This window comes from Rhinopithecus roxellana, chromosome 10 (assembly GCF_007565055.1).
Source record: "Rhinopithecus roxellana isolate Shanxi Qingling chromosome 10, ASM756505v1, whole genome shotgun sequence".
NCBI classification, from domain to species: Eukaryota; Metazoa; Chordata; class Mammalia; order Primates; family Cercopithecidae; genus Rhinopithecus; species Rhinopithecus roxellana.
The window spans coordinates 19,921,370-19,941,299 of record NC_044558.1 but is presented as its reverse complement, the minus strand read 5'-3'; the positions used below and the strand labels follow the sequence as shown (position 1 = coordinate 19,941,299).

At 36.4% G+C, this 19,930-nt stretch overlaps 1 protein-coding gene across 1 annotated transcript in view; it reads left to right on the top strand.

Annotated features, from left to right (window-relative positions):
• Window positions 1–19,930, top strand: part of IL1RAPL2 (interleukin 1 receptor accessory protein like 2) — a 660,683-nt gene that overhangs the window by 319,821 nt on the left and 320,932 nt on the right. Inside the window, exon 4 of the mRNA XM_030939417.1 lies at window positions 15,607–15,681. Within this exon, the coding sequence (XP_030795277.1) occupies window positions 15,607–15,681 (75 nt within the window). The remainder of the gene's footprint in view (window positions 1–15,606; window positions 15,682–19,930) is intronic.

Genomic DNA, 19,930 nt, shown 5'->3' with positions numbered 1-19,930 from the left:
TTCTTCACAGGCACCCTGAGAATGGCATAAGACAGCTATATCTCTGGGATGCAATGTTGGAAGTTGTGACTTTAGGAGGACATTTCCAGCTTTCCAGCTTATATATTTAGAGATTAAAAAAAGAAAACCTCATAGGGCTTTTATATTTCTTAGGTCACTTGATCCTCATATTAACTCTAAAAACTACACAGGGCAGTTACCATCTCCATTTTGAAGTTGAGGAGCCTAAGCAATAGAAAAGCTAGAAAAGGTAACAGAATTGTTCAAGGTCACACTATAAATTTTTTGTGGAGCCAGGATCAGAACCCATGTATCTTAAGTTTTAGCTCAGAGCTCAGAGATAAACCAAATGGGTAGTAAGTTGCTTTTAGACTATCTAGTCTGTGGAAGAAATTTCATAAGGCTGATGAGGTGGCTTCTATTATTTTGCCAGTAACTTACCTGTTTGCTTTGCAGCAAAATTGACATCAGTCTGAAAACCCAGCCACCCAGCTTAATTTCCTTTTGGCTTTGCATAGATCAGGAGGAGTCAATAAAATCAGTCACTTATGCTGAGTGTATTATCCACACAGACACTATGGAAATATACTTGCCAGCTCAATCCATTTTTTATGCATTATTATAGACAACTTTGAAGCTTGTGGAGAATATGTGATCCTCTTACCAAGGCAGAAGTTGGCTGTGTGAGTTTTAGATCTGGATCTATATGTGCAAGTACTGTGATAGCACATGGTATTGGAGAATTGAATTTTTGAAGTGAGTAAGTCTTGCTTTGGTTATCCTGATGCTCCGTATCTCCATCTACCCTACTCTCACTTCTTCCCTTCAGTACCTGGCCCTTGTCCTTTCAAGCTTCCTCTCATCAGCGTACCTATTAGGTTAGTGCAAAAGTTATTGTGAAATTACGTTTGCACAGCCTAAATATTTACAGCCATTCATTTGCTGTGGGGTAATTAATTGGGCTCCATCTCTAGGGTTATATACAGCTCGATGTTCTCTTTAATTGGCAAATCAATATTTGCTACAATTTATTGAGAACTAAATTATGTACCAGGCCTCTGCCTAGCACTTTAGAAGCATGATCTTATTTGATCCTCATAATAATCCTAAAAAATGGGTACTATTATTATCCACAGTTATGCATCAAGGAAATGGAGTCCCGTAGGAGCTTAGGAATCATGACCAAGGTCTCAAAGTAAGTGCCACAGCCAGAACTAAGACTCAGGTGTTCTTAACACAGAGCCTATGCTTTCAACTACAACATCATAGAGTTATATGATCTAGATAGTGGGTGACAGATATTTCTGTAAGTTGAGAAAGGCTTTTCCTATAAAATAATAAACATAAGCAACCATTTGCTCTGAGTTAGACTGAGATCAGCCTGATGGTAATGAACATCACAGACATTTCCAAGGTCTAGATACACATAAGACAGGTGGGGATGAGGAGATTTTGCTGTCCCAGGAACTGAATTCTTTTCTCAAGTACTATGCAGTGCCTTTTTTCCCCCAAGCTCTCTGAGATTAAATGGATACATACTAGTGAGCGCTGGCTGTCAGGCTAATGCTGAAGAACTAATGGATCATTAGCCCATAGACAAAGATCCTAAAGGGTTGGGTTTTGGTCAGACATGTAACTAGCCTTCATGTTAAAAGCATAGCAGTAGACACTGAGTCACCTAACACAGCAAGATCTGTCTGCAGGGTTTTCCCTGGTTTGTAACCTCAGGAAACAACCCCCACAAGAGTTCCTGAAAAGCCTTTTGTTCTCTCACAAATGACCTGACCACTTTCTGACTAAAGATACTCTCAGAGAAAGTGCATATTTGCTGTAGAAACATCCGGTGGCACTAGATCAATTTGTCATAAGGTCAGAGCAGCTTTAACACCTGGGTTTCCATCTGTACTTGAATGTTCTGCAGAGGAAGTGTCAGTCCAGACTAGGGAATAATGGGATGAGGTTGGGGAAGTGAGGGGTGGGATGGAGGGGTGGTGGTAGTACAGACTCTTAGGTGAATTAGACTATACTTGGAAGCTGCTTCATTTAAACCAGTACAGAGAACACTATGGTTAAATTTGATTCCCCTGTCAAAGAATTAGCTTGCCTTATGGTATTTCAAAGACTTATTATTTAGAGGGTCAGGATGTCCTTTGAATATTGAACCCAATTTCTTGACAAAGTTATATCAGGAGATGAATGGTAATCACAGCTGAATAAATGCTTATTCTATCAGAGAAAATGGGGCCATCAAAGCTCCACAGTTAACTGGCAAGTTTACTCAAAAAGTTGATTCAAAATGGCAAGTCACCCTTTTTCATGAGATTTGGATCCTACTTTGAAAAATTCCCAAGATTTCCTATCTCAGTTTCTGGAGACAACAATTCTTGCTTTCCTAGCCTCCCATTTGAACTTAATGACATAATCATGGGAAAGAGAAAGTGCTTTGTGAATTCAGTTAATTTTTTTTTCCTTTCTCAATTCTTCTGTATCCAATAATCACATCTTGAAATCACCTAGCTTTTATTTTTTTTCCTTGGAACTGTGAGCTGTCATAATTGGCTCCGTTTGAAAATCAGTTTCAACATCATAGATCATCAACTTATATTTGATTAATTAAATTAGTTCTCATCAATGTTATACAGACAGGGAACAAGCTTGGAAACCTCCCAGAGAGCTGCCATCATGTGGGAAATTAATCAAGATTCCTAAGAGCCAGGTCCTGACTTCAGTGATGGAAATTGAAAGTAAAACTACTTTATTTTCAGAGACTGCTCTAGTATGATTGAGTTCATTTGAAATATTATTACATATTCATCCTTGAATGATTCTGGGGGGGAAGATCCCAGCTTTAAAGCTAAGCAGACATAGATTTGAATGATAGCTCTGCCATCTTTGCTAGCAAGGTAACCTTGGTCATATGACCTAACCCCTTTGATCTTTAATTTCCTCAACCACAACAAAAAATGGAAATAGTGGTACTCATTTCATAGGAATTCTGTGAGGATTAAATGAGACTGGGAGACTACAGAATAAGAGTCAGGAAATTAGGATTTACATATTGATTCTGGCTTTTAGTAGCCAGAGGTTAGTCCTTAGGAGAGTAAATTAACCTGTCTGAACCTCAGTTTCCTCATCTGCAAAGTGGAAATAACATCCTGCACTTTATAGATTTTTGATGACCATGCACTTGGCTTGTTGTCATGTAAACAAATAGGTTATTCAAAATCATGGAAAGTTCTCTGGTAATGTAAAGCTGACATGGAGGAGGATAAAGTGATAATGCCTTGTGATTGACACTTTATTTTCTACCTCAGATCCCAAACTAAGTAAGTCTTTATGTTAGAATGGCTCTCTTCTTCCTGAACTCTAAATATCATGTCACAAATAATGTTTACCAAACAAATATTCGGTGAATTAGAAAATTATCCCTGTCATGAAACTTTTGATTTTTTAAAAAATGCTTATTTAATATCCAGTTGTCATCCCATTATGGACTGTTAGCACATCCAAACAACTGAAGTTAAGTGATATTTTGCTTTTTCTTACTCTTTTATATTGCAAAACATCATGTTAACAAGTTATGAATGCCTAATTCGTTTGACAACCATAAGTAAATAAACCATTAGACTGAAAACAGAAGTATCAATACCTGCCCAATCTAGTCAAATAATTGCCTTCACGAACTTTCGTTTGAAATGCAAACATTATGTTCAAAAACTGATTTGGCTGAAATGAGACCAGTAAAAAAAGTTATTTTCATAAAAATACAATACAGACAATGTATGTTGTTCCATATGACAGCCACAGTGTCGTATTCTGCTTCTTTAAATTTTATCTGTATTTTATTTGATTACTTCTTGTGGCATGGTAGTAGGCAGAATAATGCCCCCCACCCCAAAGATGTCCATAATCTAATCTGTTAGGAATATGGTAGGTTCTATATCAAAGTCAAATTAAGGTTGTAAGTGGAATTATGGTTGCTAATCCCTTGACCTCAAAATAGGGAAATTATCATGGACTATCCAGGTGAGCTCAAAGAAATAATAGGTTTCCTTAAAAATAGAAGAGGTAGGTAGAAAAGAAAGAATAATATAATGTAACAAGGATTCAACCTACCCTTGCTGGCTTTGAAGATGAAAAATGGCCAAGCACCAATGAATGCAGACAGACTCTGGAAGGTAGAAAAGGAAAAGGAATTGATTTTCTCCCAGGGCCTCCAGAAAGATATGCAGCCCTGCCAACATGTTAATTTTAATCCAGTGAGACCCACATTAGACTTCTCACTTACCAAACAGTAAGATAATAGCAAATATGTTGTTTTAAACTACTAAGTGTATGATAGCTTACCAGCAGCAATAAAAGTTAAAACAGTCAATTACCACTTTTTGTCACTTACTACAGCCATTTGTACACCTCCGTTTCTTCTACTAGATTAAGCCTTTTGATCTGACTCTGTGTATTCTTCAAATTTATACTTTATTGCCCCCAACGAAGATATACACACTATTTGGTAGAGTACCTTTCTATAATATAACTACAAACATTTGTTAACTGATTATAAGAATGAATTATACCAAGTAATCCAAAATCGAATTTTCATCCCTTTCTTTGACCTGTGGAATTTTGTGGATACAGCTAAAGAAGATATTCAGTCAATTAATCCCCAAAGCTCATCAGTTCCGTGAAGTGTTTAGGTTTCTTTCTTTTTCTTTTTTATATTTTGGTGATGCTTATATGGAAATATTTTGGATGTATTTTGAACACACACAGACATACAAAAACAGCCTTAAATTAAAAAACACGGAAGAAATATGACAGTATAGAGTAGTGGCTATGACCTTGGACTCAACGGTGACATAGACTTTGGTTGAATCTTGGATCCAAAATGTATTTACCAGCATTATGACTTTGCACAAATAATTTAAACTCATTGAGCCTCAGTTTTCTCATCTTCAAATGTTGATAATAGTAGGACCTACTTTATACATTGTCATGAGGATTTAATGAGGGAATAAATGTAAAAGCGCTTGGCATGAAATCCATGCCTAATCAATGTTAGCCATGGTGCAGTAGCAAGAATATTGAACTTTTAATTCAAGAAACTTGGGTTTGGGTCTTCTGTTTTATTATTAATTTTCAGTATGATGTTGAGTACATTCCTCCTTTTCTGCCTTTCAGTTTCTTCATCTGACAAAATAGCCAGATGAATTAGATCCCTAAGGGTTTGTCTAGTTCTAAAATTATCCATCCTTGAGTATCATATTATATTTTTAGACATCACTATCTAGGCCAATTTCTAGATCCTGACAGATCAGTCATCACAGAGCCAAATGACGATCTTTAAGCAAGGTAAAAATTGACCCATCTCCCATGTTTAACCTTTCATATTTATTTTAATATTAACTATATCCCAAGTTCTGTGTGAAACCTGGAAGTACACTATCTTGTGTAATTTATCTGATAATAACTATATATGGAATTTGTTCGACATCAACAATATAAGGGTCCAGGGAGTACTATTTTAGAGAGAGAAAGAAAAATCTTACTTGAGGGAGAAAAGACAACAGTGAAGAAAACACAGGAACTGTGAAGAAGAAGAAAAAATAAAACTACCATCATAACCACTGTTTAAGTTTCCATTTCCCCCAAGGTTGTTTTCTTTTCAAGTTTGAAGAAGTTGCTTTATGTCTGGGCAGATTTGTGCTGAATAAACATTCTTCTCTCCAGAGAAGGGCCGTGTGTCAAATGGCATTGAGAAGAAATTGCCCTGCCTTTATGCTCAAGCTTTCCCAAAGCTCAGGCACTGCTCAAAACTCAAATATTAGTGGAAATAAATGTGGGATCTAGAGAAAAGGGCAACTCAGGGCAACTTCACAGCAGCCCTGACCATTCACTACCCTAAGGGCACATCCACTGAATTGCAAGGCAGGACACAGGCTCTGAGCCAGTTGCTAGGGAGGCCCTAAGCTTTGCAGGGGCAATGACCAGGTAAGTTGCCCAGCGCTTTCCCAGCAGTTTAACCTCTATTTGTTAAAGGATCACTATTTATTAAAGAAAATAACTGAATTTAAGTTCTATGCTAAAAAAAGGCAAATACTTCAATGACTTTAAATAATGGCAGGGATATTTTTAGTGAAATTGGAATGTGTTTTAAAAGCAATGTAATCCTCTGAATATAACCTTTCATGTGTTTGACTCTCAGTAATTCTCAATAATTTTATCTTCCAAATATACATGTGATGAACATGAACCATTGTCATCAGTAACAGTGACTTAATGAAGCAAATTATTGTTGAAGGGTGGTGGTAGGTAGGGAGATGAGGGAGATACATGTAAACATATCTGAAGTTGGAGCCATCAGTGATTTGAAAACAAATTTTCAAATAATTCTGGGAATCACTGGTTCTATTTTTTGTGGTGAGCCTACCACAAATTTTCTATTATAGCTGGGACACCTAGAGAATATATCTTCTCTCTAGATTCAGTTAATAAACAGTCCATGCTGATCTGTTTCCTTCTGTTACAAATAAGACGGACAATACTATAATTTTGGTAGAGAAAATAATTATAAAAGATTAATTGCTACAGTGGTTAGTTGTTGGAAGTAATAACAAGCTGAAATAAAAACAAAGCTTGATTTTTAATGAACATTGATTTATTTTTATTTTTATTTTTATTTTTATTTATTTTTTTTTTTGAGACGGAGTCTGGCTCTGTCGCCCAGGCTGGAGTGCAGTGGCCAGATCTCAGCTCACTGCAAGCTCCGCCTCCCGGGTTCACGCCATTCTCCTGCCTCAGCCTCCCGAGTAGCTGGGATTACAGGCGCCCGCCATCTCGCCCGGCTAGTTTTTTGTAGTTTTTAGTAGAGACGGGGTTTCACCGTGTTAGCCAGGATAGTCTCGATTTCCTGACCTCATGATCCGCCCGTCTCGGCCTCCCAAAGTGCTGGGATTACAGGCTTGAGCCACCGCGCCCGGCTGATTTTTTTTTTTTATTTAACATATGCCTGGGCTCTTTTTCCTAAGATGTTATTATGAACTAGAAAATTCACTCATAGTAATGCTGGTTAGAATCTTAAGGAAAACAGCTTTATCTGCCTTCATCAGCTTCTGCAGAAGGTCACCCTGTTTGTTGGCTAACATCAATGTGAAGACAGTAAGTCAAGAAAGGGGCCCTGGTGCCCAGTGTGTGCCTACAATGGAGTAAAGCCTTTCATTCCACATTTAGAGACAATCTTCCAAAAGCAGCTAGCCTTATAAGAGAAGCTACAAGTGTCTTAAGTTCGTATTAAGGTTTAAATGGCAGATGCTTTTTTGCAGTAGGTTTTGATCAGAGAATCACAACTTTGTGTGCCTAAAAGCAGGATGGAGAAGAAATTTCTCTAAAATAGAGATCACAAAATTAGGAATATTAGGGCAAAGCAGATATATTGTAACCAAGGCTGGTCCTGCTTGAATTTACAGGTTTGGAACATTAAGGATGATATTGAATAATCATGATTATTCTGTACTTTTTCCTGGATAATCATCTGAATTAGGGGACTCTCAGCCTGGTAATTCTAGAAATAAAAATTTTTATCATACGGGGCTTTAGATTAAGTGGCCAGGAAATTGTGTATGTCATAATACAGGATTAGGAAGACTATGTAGTTAATTGAGAAAGAGATATTCCTTGCCTCAAGCAATTATCAGCTAATCACAAGAAAATAAATTGCCAAGTATTCCAAAGAATAATAGTACTTATGATGCTTATGATGTGTTCAGATCTCAGTAATTTCTGCATTCATTCTGTGTTCAATTTATGAAATCTTCAAACTAGTCAACTACTTAGGCTAAGCTTGGCAAATCTCCATTCATGATTAGAGGAAATTTTTTAAGGATATTAACAGGATCTCTGGCTCTCCCTAAACCTGATTTGCTCAGTAAGGACCTCCATTTTGCCTTCTCACATGAAAGCTATTCCCAAGTCTTTCTTCCCAAAACCCTCAATTCCCTCAGAACAATAGGCAATCTGTAATACTTGTACATCTGGGCACTTTCAGACAAAGAGCCCTGAAGCTGCTGCGGCTCTCTTTTGGAATTAGCTCATAAACTTAGGTGATTTGGAAGAGAAAAGAGCCCATGGAACAGTTGCTACCCATTGACAAAATCCAGTGACTATTTCAGAACTTGAGAAGTATTTGATATAATATATTATTGTTTTAATTAATAAAATTGTGTTTTATTAATGGATGTGTGTGATCAATGTCACTTCTTTGCACAACTTCAGGGCATCCCATTAATATATGCTCCCAGGAATGCCATTCACATGGAAACTGATATAAGTGTGCCCCTGGAGTTGGGCAATGAGATGGTATTGCCTGTTGCCTTTGGCCATTTAGTATTTATTTCTTTTTCCAACACAACCTAAGTTTTCTTTAAGACAGTGGTTATTAAGCAGGTACAATTTTATTCCCCTCATTACATGTTGCCAATATCTCGAGACATTTCTAGTTTCACAACTGGGGGAAGGTCCTACTGGCATCTTTGGGTAGAAACCAGGGAAGCTGTCACCTACAACAAAGAATTAGCTGGTAGTGAATGTTATCTCGCTGAGGTTGAAAAAACCCTGCTTTTAGGAGATTCTTCTTTTCTTCATGATTTGCATACAATCTTTCCTAGGCCTGGAGCTCAAAACTTGTTCATTCAGCCTGTTCTGGGATTTTGAATCTTGATCAAAGTGATACGAGGACAAAAAGTTAACCAAGATACAACACAATAAAAGAAAACATATTTTAAAAACCCATCAAAACCAGTTCAATTCAATGATGGGAACAAGATGAAATTATTGTGTAGTCTCTTTTGCTTGCACATCTAGACCTGGCCTGGTTTCTTTTCTGTTACTAAACCTAGTTCCCCAAACTTCCTGGCCATCCTTGAGATATACTTCTGATAAATTCCCTTTTGGCTTTAATTAGCAAAAGTTTGATTCTGTTCCTTGCAATCTAAGAATGCTATGGGAAGCATACTTTTTTAGAGAAAGAGTACCACCGGGAAGTTAATTTGGAGATTGTGTTTATTTGTTCCATAATGTCACATACTATCTTATTTGCTGGATTATATGGGACATGATCTTTATCCTCCAGGAGCTTAAAAATATAGCTAGGAAGACAAGACATACCCATGTAATGTGAGGTTTAACTTGTATTCAAAGTAGTGCATGTCATGAACCAAATGGGTGGTTCAAAGGAATAGTAAATGCTTTAGGATTTAAGAGAGGAGAAAGATTAGCTCGGGCTGTTATTAAGGAAGGCTTTCTGGAGGATTCAAGACTTAAACAAGTTTTTGGAGGATAGCTAGGACTTGGGATGAAAATAAGAAAGGGGGAGGTCTTAGAGTGTTGTGGGTCTGGTGAAATCAGACAAAACTCAATTCAGGTCCCTTCTTTAGATTCAAGAATAAGCTGCTTGACTTTGGGCAACTTATTTGTAAAATGTAATATAAAATGTCTTGAAACAGCCTAGAACAGTAGATATTAAGTAAATGATAACTATGGTAGCTATTTTTATTTGCTACCAAACTTAGAGGAAGATTTTAAGCCAAGATGCATAGTTGGAAATTAATGCAATGTGAATGAGGAAAGTAACTTGTCTATAGCATCAATAAAATAGAAGATAGGTGGGTAAAAAGGCAGGAAAGGCTGAGCACTGTGGCTCGCACCTGTAATCCCAGCACTTTGGGAGGCCAAGGAGGGCAGATCACCTGAAGTCGGGAGTTCGATACCAGTCTGACCAACATGGAGAAGCCCCATCTCTACTAAAAATACAAAATTATCCGGGCGTGGTGGTTCATGCCTGTAATCCCAGCTACTCGGGAGGCTGAGGCAGGAGAATGGCTTGAACCTGGGAGGCGGAGGTTGAGGTGAGCTGAGATTGTGCCATTGCACTCCAGCCTGGGCAACAAGAGTGAAATACCATAAAAACCCTAGAAGAAAATCTAGGTAGTACCATTCAGGACATAGGCATGGGCAAGGACTTCATGTCTAAAACACCAAAAGCAACGGCAGCAAAAGCCAAAATTGACAAATGGGATCTAATTAAACTAAAGAGCTTTTGCACAGCAAAAGAAACTACCATCAGAGTGAACAGGCAACCTACAGAATGGGAGAAAATTTTTGCAACCTACTCATCTGACAAAGGGCTAATATCCAGAATCTACAAAGAACTCAAACAAATATACGAGAAAAAAACAAACAACCCCATCAAAAAGTGGGGAAAGGATATGAACAGACATTTCTCAAAAGAAGATATTCATACAGCCAACAGACACATGAAAAAATGCTCATCATCACTGGCCATCAGAGAAATGCAAATCAAAACCACAATGAGATACCATCTCACACCAGTTAGAATGGCAATCATTAAGAAGTCAGGAAACAACAGGTGTTGGAGAGGATGTGGAGAAATAGGAACACTTTTACACTGTTGGTGGGATTGTAAACTAGTTCAACCATTATGGAAAAGAGTATGGCAATTCCTCAAGGATCTAGAACTAGATGTACCATATGACCCAGCCATCCCACTACTGGGTATATACCCAAAGGATTATAAATTAGTCTACTACAAAGACACATGTACACGTATGTTTATTGCGGCACTATTCACAATAGCAAAGACTTGGAATCAACCCAAATGTCCATCTGTGACAGACTGGATTAAGAAAATGTGGCACATATACACCATGGAATACTATGCAGCCATAAAAAAGGATGAGTTTGCGTCCTTTGTAGGGACATGGATGCAGCTGGAAACCATCATTCTTAGCAAACTATCACAAGAAGAGAAAACCAAACACCGCATGTTCTCACTCATAGGTGGGAACTGAACAATGAGATCACTTGGACTCGGGAAGGGGAACATCACACACTGGGGTCTATCATGTGGAGGGGGGAGGGGGGAGGAGGGAGGGATTGCATTGGGGAGTTATACATGATATAAATGATGAATTGATGGGTGCTGACGAGTTGATGGGTGCAGCACACCAACATGGCATAAGTATACATATGTAACAAACCTGCACGTTATGCACATGTACCCTAGAACTTAAAGTATAATAAAAATAAAAAAAAAATAAAAAAATAAAAAAAAAATAAAATAAAATAAAATAAAATAAAATAAAATAAAATAAAATAAGAAAGTTATTAAGGCTAGACTATGGCTGCCTTTATGTTCCCAGGTGACAAGTTCACAGTTTATCCTCCTGTAAATGTAGGAAACATTGGTAGGTTTTGAATGGTTAAAAGTTATGACAAAAATAGTGATTTTAGAATGTGATTTTAGTGCTGGTATGCTGAATGGATTTGGGAGGATCCATTTCATTGACCATAACATACAAATTCCAAAATAACTTCATTCACAGAAATTAATGAGTTTCTGTCCTTCTACTCCCTCCCACTTGGTCTTTCTGGCCAATCTAATTAAACAGGTAAGTCAACAACAAAAGAGGACAATGAAAATTGTCATAACAGTAGGTAACACTTGGGCAATGTAGTCAAATTGATTTATTCAATTAAACAGATGAGTCTACTTTTTTTTATACTAAGTTCATGGAAATTGACCAATCATTTCAGGCAAACCAGTTGATCTGGTTGTACATATAGATAAAATCATTGCCTATAATGGAAAAGAAAAAGTTATTTTGAGCATTCCTCTCAGGAAAGTTAGTGTCAAACATATAAAACCTAGTTTTAGGAAGAAGAAGGCAGTAATAGTAGTAGCTTCACTAACACGTTAAGACTAGTGTCATGGTATACTCAGTAGAGCAATTATATTTAAGGATAATTAAATATAAGCAGCTACTGAGGTAAGTGCAGTGGAGAAATTGTACACTGAAACGTTAGTACCAAAATGTATCCTTTGCTCCCATTCTTTCAATCAAAGCATGAAGCTTAAGCAGCAAATTCAAAGATTAGCTCAGACCCCAATTAGTTCCCCTTGAGGTCCAGGATAAGATTCCTAATAAAATTGTAAATATCTGCACTGTTGTTTAGGGGACTTGGTATTGACAGTTCTTTCTTTCCTTTCACAAATAGTAACTGAGTTTCAGATGAGATTTAAAAATAAAAATAAACAAGAAATGAGCTTGCATTCTAGCTAATCTGCAAATGCTATAATTATGCAAGGTGCTGATAGATTTGTCTCTGGGCTGGTGGTCAGGATCCAGATGAACTGCTGCAGTTGCTGCTTTATCATCACAAATGTTCTGCACTTCTTACCAATTCTCAGGCCTAAACATGATATCGGAATTTAAAGAGGCACCATAGCCTTATATCCCATTGAGCTGTGCTGGGATAAGTGCCAGTTCATCTCTTTCCATTCATGGGTTTAGAGGGGAAAAAGTGTATATGTGTGGGGTGTCCTACAGGGATCATGTTTCAACTGGCTGTTTGCCACAAAGCCATTCCCATTGGACTAGGAGCCCTAGTGTAATTAGTGTGGAGTCGAAGAGGCTAAAACCACTGACTCAGTACTGAGCTCTTTACCTGTCTACTGCCTACACTTATATCCTGTTTTCCCATTCATCCTGCAAGTGGGGGCTTTAGGTTACAAGGGGACACCAAATAATACAATATAAGCTTCATTTAACTTCATATCTAAATTGGTCACATTTGTAACTGTCTTCTTTACCTTACAAGGTCATCATGAAGATAATATGAGCTAATGTATCTGAAAGCACTTTGAAACTTATGAACCACCTATAAATGTAAGACACTTAAAATTATCATTAATACTAGTGAATGTCACTTCAGCAATTGATATTTAACAATAATAAAATTAGGGTAAATACATCCATAGTCCATGGCGGAAGATAAGGGAAGGGGAAAACAATGACCCCAAACTCATCCTGCTGAAAGCAGAGCAAGATCGTCATTTCCATACGTGAAATACATTCCTTACAATTGCTTCCCACCTATCACATTCCAGTTAATTCATCTGGAAGAAGGAAATATTTTAAACTAAGATTGCCTAAGAATAGTTTCCAGCAAGCTAAATGTATAGAATTTGGATGTGTAAGGTAAATTGACAATAATTCTATAAAGAAATCAAAATGGGTTTTTATTAATAAAGTGAAAAATGGCTGGATTTAATTTTAATTTTATGTTTTGAATACATAACATATGCAGATGGTTCAAAATATAAAGGCATATAGTGAAGATTAAATCTTCCTTCTGCCTGCCCATGCCACCCTTTCCTTACCCACCACAGTCACTCTGCCATCCACTCCCTCTCTTCAGAGGACACTACTGTTACCAATTGCACATGTATCCTTCTAGAAATGTTTCATACATATACAAACATTTATATATGCATATGTATGTTTTATACTCGAAATAGCATGCTGTACATACTATTTGGGACCTTGTTTTTTTCATTAAACAGTATACCTTGGAAATATTTTAATATCTAATCTACAGATTTACCTAATTCTTTTAAAGAGCAGTATCATAATATGTCATTATATGAAATCACCACAATTGTAACAAGGCTCCTACTGATGGAAATTGAAGTTGTTTCCAATATTTTACTATTACAAATAATAGCAAACTACAACAAAATTGAACATCTGATATAACTGGATTTTAAATTCAAACATATAAATTTTGTTTAACATATACTCCTTACGTTTCTAATAATATTTAAAAATCAGATTATTAAGAGTAACTGTAGTATTTATGAAATGAAGACTAGATATTATATTAGTAGGTCTAAATTATGTCAAAATCAACTTAATTAAAACAAAAATATTGTTCAATTCCATAAGGACAATACATGTTGTATGTCATCTTGAAAGATGTGTTGGAAAAATGAAGGCAATTAATTCACTAACACTTTTCTACTTCAGGCAGTTCAAGTATTAGGAAGAGAAAGCTAATGTGCCATAAAGGTCTTTCCTAAGTATATTTCTGGTGCATTTGTTAACTATCAACAACTATTTTGGGAATCTCTCCAAATTTGTATATTTCCCTAACCTTACTTGTCCTGTAATCAACTTTTATTTCTCTCTTTCTCTTCTAAATATTCTGCAAATTGTATGAGATCTTCTCTCATGCTGGCAGGGAATTCCTAAGCTAGTCAATTAATGGTGGTTTAATCATTATAGTACAATCCTATGCTATTCCTCCTGTGAATTATAAAGAAGTATAAAACATTTCTTTTTAGTAGGTAAGAGTCCAGTTGGATATTTGAAGCAAGACATAAATACAGAATCAGTTAAAGGGAATTCAGGATATAAGCAACAGTTTGATATAAGGGTTATTTTATGACAACAATACACATGACGTTATGTATCTGCATGCTGAGTCCTCTCATTTCTTTCTTCCAGGTGCCTCTCAGATTTGTCCTCTCATAAAAATAAAATTCTCCAAACTCCACCCTGGTGTGACTGCTCACCACCACCCATCCCCACACTGCAGCATTGTTTCCTCAACCTCTTAGTTTTTTGTTCTTCTCTCAGCCCAATCCACATATCAAGCCAATCATCATTAGACAGCACTTCCTTTGAGTCATTTTTTTGTTCCAAGATCTTCAGTGACACTCCAGCCTAGAACATCATGTCCAAATTCCTCTGCCTGTTACTCAGAGTCCTCCAGAATTGAGCCCCATCCTATCTATCTAGTTTCATTTTTAATTCATGGTGCTCACACAACCCCTTCTCATCAGACTCGTTTTCCTCAAAGCATATTATGCTTGTGAAGTTCTGTCTTGGCTTATGTTGTTAATCTTTCCTGATAATCTTTTGAAAATCCTTTTGAGAATCTTCTGATAATCTTTTGTTCTTTACTCTCTGCCTTTCCAAATCTTCTCCATCCCTTAAGTTTCATATGGAGATCCATTCTCTTCATAAAACTTTCCTCAAACCTTCCAGCCAATATTGACCTCTCCTTTCTCCATTTCTTTACCACCTATATATAGCCTTATAGCTCAAATGCTATATTCTATGTTCTATTCTCTATTACAGTGTGCTAATCCTGTGTTCATAGTCCTGTATTATAAATTGAGGGCAAAGATAAAGACTTTGCTTTCTTTCCCTTTAGTACCTAGCAAAAGACTTGGAGTATAAAAGATGCTTAATTTGTATTTTTGATCAATTATCCTAATGAAGATATCATTGCTTTATTATATTGTTTTGGAGGTTGCAGTGGAGAGTGGGGGATAATTCAGAGGTTTAGAAGATCCATGTCACTAAAAATGTCCATTAGGGTAATATTTCATTGAGAATATCACTACAAAGCATATATGAGGATTTACTATTTCTCAGTTACACTTTTAAAATATATATTTCTTTATACTTACAAATGTATAAAAACCACCCAAAATAGTCCATTTGTTTCATCTTGTTGGAAAATGTAGTTGTCAAAATGTCCTATTTACAGTGAATCAATGGTGCTCTAAATGTGCTGGGAAATGGATATTGTATGGATAGAGTAACTACCCAAGTAGGAACACTGTCTAATAAATATTGACACACCATCAAGTCTACAAACATTAAATATCATACATGATAGAATCTTTCTCATCCTGTAATTTATCTCAATTTTTCCATTACTTTCTTTCATTTTCTCTTCTAGCTTTACTCACAGACAAGCCTCCTAAGCCATTGTTCCCCATGGAGAATCAGCCAAGTGTTATAGATGTCCAACTGGGTAAGTCCCCTCCTTGGAATAACACTTCCTAAACTTACCCTCTCTTAACAGATGGGAAAAATTGCATGAACCAGGAAAGGTTTATTACCACTGTTATTACATGCAAATCAGTTTGTGTTCTGCTTGTTTATAACCCTGGAGTTCAGTGCAATAGCAGTTTAAGGAAATTAGTTTGTATTGCATCAAAAAATGGTAATACTAATTAGTTACACTGGGTATTAAGCGTGCTGTATGACAGAGCTTTTTAACTCTGTGATTGATAGATTCATGAGTGTCTTGCATTGGTGATTGTTACAGAAAATTTTTCATACATGTCAGCCAAAATTTTTATTTGGACAGCATTAACTCCTGGAGACCAAGCACTTCTTAAAATAAAATACAGGGCTTCAGTTTAGCCTTTAAAATGATTTGACAATAATATTTTCAATATCACAATCCAGGGCCATTTAAAACTTGTTTTTAGGTTGGGATCCTGAATATTTATCAATCATATGATGTTGGGAAAAGTGACAAGTTGACTTATGAGTGCTACTGTCCTTGTACACACTCAAATAAGGACACAAGGTATTACACTTCTTTTTAGAGATCCTACTGCTAATCCTTGTAATTTTAGGTACTGTAAGCTAAAAACTCAGAGGCCTGCTAGGATCTCTTTCGAATTGTGGCCTTTAATTTAAATCATGCCCTTTAACATTTGCAAGATTTCATCTGCCTTAGATTTCATTCTAGTATTCTAAATTTCTTCAATTCTAAACGGAATAACCACAAGAGAACTGAGTAAATATGCTTTAAATGTATTGGGCTTACACTGAATATATGATTTATTGATATTTGTGACCATAGTGGTCTCTATCCATTATATAGCCAGGGAAGGCAAATTGATCCCAATTTTCACTCACTTAGAAAGGTTTTTGTTGTTGTTTAATTTTTAATTATTGTGGGTACCTAGTAGGTGTGTAAATTTATAGAGTACATGAAATTTTTTGATACAGGCATACAATGTATAATAATCACATCAGGGTGAATGGGGTGTCCATCACCTCAAACATTTATTCTTTCTTTGTGTCACAAACAGTCTGGTTATAATATTTTAGTTATTTTAAGATGCACAATAAATTATTGTTGACTGTAGTCACCCTGTTGTGCTATCAAATACTAGATCTTACTTATTCTAACTATATTTGCATGCCCATTAACCATTCCTACTTCCACCACACCCAAAACCTTCCTAGCCTCTGATAACTATCATTCTACTGTCTATCTCCATGAGTTCAATTGTTTTAATATTTTAGTTCCCCAAAAATAAGTGAGAACATGTGAAATTCGTCTTTCTGTGCATGGTTCATTTCACTTAATGTAATGGTCTCCAGTTTCATCCATGTCATTGCAAATCACTGGATCTTATTCTTTTTTTATGACTGAATAGTATTCCATTGTGCATATGTACCACATTTTCTTTATCCATTTGTCTGTTGATGGACAGTTAGGTTGTTTCCAAATCTTGGCTATTGTGAATAGTGCTGTAATAAACATGGGGGTACAGATATCTCTTTGATATAATGATTTCCTTTCTTTTGGGTATATGCCTAGCCGTGGGATTGCAGGATCATCTGGTAGCTCTATTTTTAGTTTATTGAGGAACCTCCAAACCATTCTCCACAGTGGTTGTACTAATTTACATTCCCACTAACAGTGGACATTTGGGTTCCCTTTGCTCCATATCCTCTCCAGCATTTGTTATTGCCTCTCTTTTGGATAAAAGCCATTTTGATTAGGGTGAGACGATATCTCCTTGTAGTTTTTGGAAGTTTTGACTAAACTTTTGATCCTTATAATTCAATTGGAATTGTTGGAAACTTATTTATATCTTGAAAATAAGAGAGAGAAAATTATATTCCTAATGTTCACTTTTCCAAAATGAAATATAGCAAATATTAGTTTTTAAATAAGCCTAGCAATGTGAGTACCAAAGTTAAGCATTTTAAACAAAACAAAAAGAAATTAATAAACATGTTGTTAAGAGTGGACTGTGGAAATGGTGAATATTTAGAAATAATGAAGTATTAGACTGTGGCTCTCCTTATGTCCCCTATATTGTTTTGCAGTCATTATATTTTGTTAGAGCCAAACCTAGATATGCTGATACCCTTACTGACCATATGATATGTTTTAGTAACATCTCTCTACCTCGAACTGGGATAAAAATATTCCAAGGGAACTTTGTGGTTCCAGGGGTTACATGGAGCCATATGATGGTCTCATATCATTAGTTTCCACGGAAATTCAAGTGGATAAATTGTATTCATACCAAAACATATATAGATATATAAAGCAACATTTGCATGATAAAATGTACGTGATAAGCCCAGGCATGGTAGCTCATGCTTGTAATCCCAGCACCACTTTGCGAGGCCAAGGAGGGCAGATCACAAGGTCAGGAGATCAAGACCATCCTGATTAACACGGTGAAACCCCGTCTCTACTAAAAATACAAAAAAGTTGCCAGTTGTGGTGGCAGACACCTGTAGTCACAGCTACTCAGGAGGCTGAGGCAGGAGAATGGTGTGAACCCTAGAGGTGAAGCTTGCAGTGAGCTGAGATCATGCCACTGCACTCCAGCCTGGGTGACAGAGTGAGACTCCATCTCAAAAAAAAAAAAAAAAAAAAAAAAAAGTGCTTGATAAGATTCACAAACAAAATGTGAGTAAATTTTATGTTTGTGATCCCTGGAGGAATACCTTCTGTACTCTCCTCTGCTATTAGGCACACAACAGCAAAGTTTGAAAAGTACTGATCCAAAGCAAGGAGAAGGACCATTGTAGAAGATACATTCCATTCAGATTCGCTAGGTGCAACACCTGTATGTACTGTTCAGGACATCTACAAGATGTGCACTTTGTATAAACCTGTATTCTAACATAGATATATATGCCAAAACACCCTACCAAATACTACCATCCTATAAGATTACTAAAATAATTTACTTCCAATTTACATTAGATGTAAGGATAAACTTTTCGAGTTTTAGTTTGTAATGCAATTGGAAACAACTTTATTGACAGAAAGATGGAGACCTGCTTATTTTTCGTCCCAGAAAGGCTGTTACTCTGAGATGTTTAACAACCATATAATTCAGAGAAAGAAAAGCAAAATCAGTCAAACTAGATCTTTGGCGTTTCAAGGAGCACATGACTGATTAATTTTAAGTGATTTTAACTCTTTCATGGATTTATTTAGTACCATTTATTCACAATTGGAAATCATTTTATAAGTTGCTCTTATACCTCAATAGTCAGCTGACATTATGAGCACTATAAATGTCAAAGAGCTCCTCTGTGTCAGTGGGAGTTCTGCAGTTAGAATCATGAGACATTAGAAAACACCAGGTGTAAAAAAGAGATAGAGAAAGATAACTGGGCCGATTGGATATCTCTGTCTATGTCTGGAAAACTTGCAGAATTCAGTAAGGTCATGAAAACGTCTGGAAATTGTTTTCCTTCAGTTTCTGAAGTTTATCAAACACATTCAGTTCTGGACATCCTCAAGCTAGAACTAAAATTAGAACTGCCAAGAAATACAAAAATCCAATCCATATGGCTAAACACATTATCAACTTTCGGTTTCCCAAATCCCATTACTTAAAATTTTAGACAACATTGTAGTAGATTAAAGTTGGCCATAGATTTTTGGCTACTCCTAATATCTAAACTTGAGTTTTCATTCTTCACAGCTGACCAATAGAGTGTGGCAAAAGTGATGTTCTGAAATTTTAGAGGCTGCGTCAAAAGAAACTTGCAACTTCTGTCCCAGTGTTTTGGTCCACTCTGAAACCACCATGCTGTTTGAAGTTTAAGTCACATAGAGAGGCACTAGAGGATGAGACACAATATGGTGGGAGAGAGAGGTCAACTAGCACCAAGACACCAATATAAGTGAAGAAGATATCTTGGAAGTGGATCCTTCAGCCCTAGCTTCCCTGACTTATGCCATGTAGATCACAGACAAACTACTGAGCTGAACTCTTCTCAAATTCATGAGCCCAAAATTCATGAGCAAATTAAAGTGGTTGTCATTGGCCATTAAGTTATGGGTAGTTTGTTAAGCAATTAGTAGATAACCTGAACAAACATTAATTAGTTTATCTAGAGCATTATTAATTTTATTTTTCCCATGGATAAGAATTTCATGCAGCAATTTTATGCAAAATGAGACACGTTTTAGGAAATACTTGAGTATCAGCTTCAAGGTA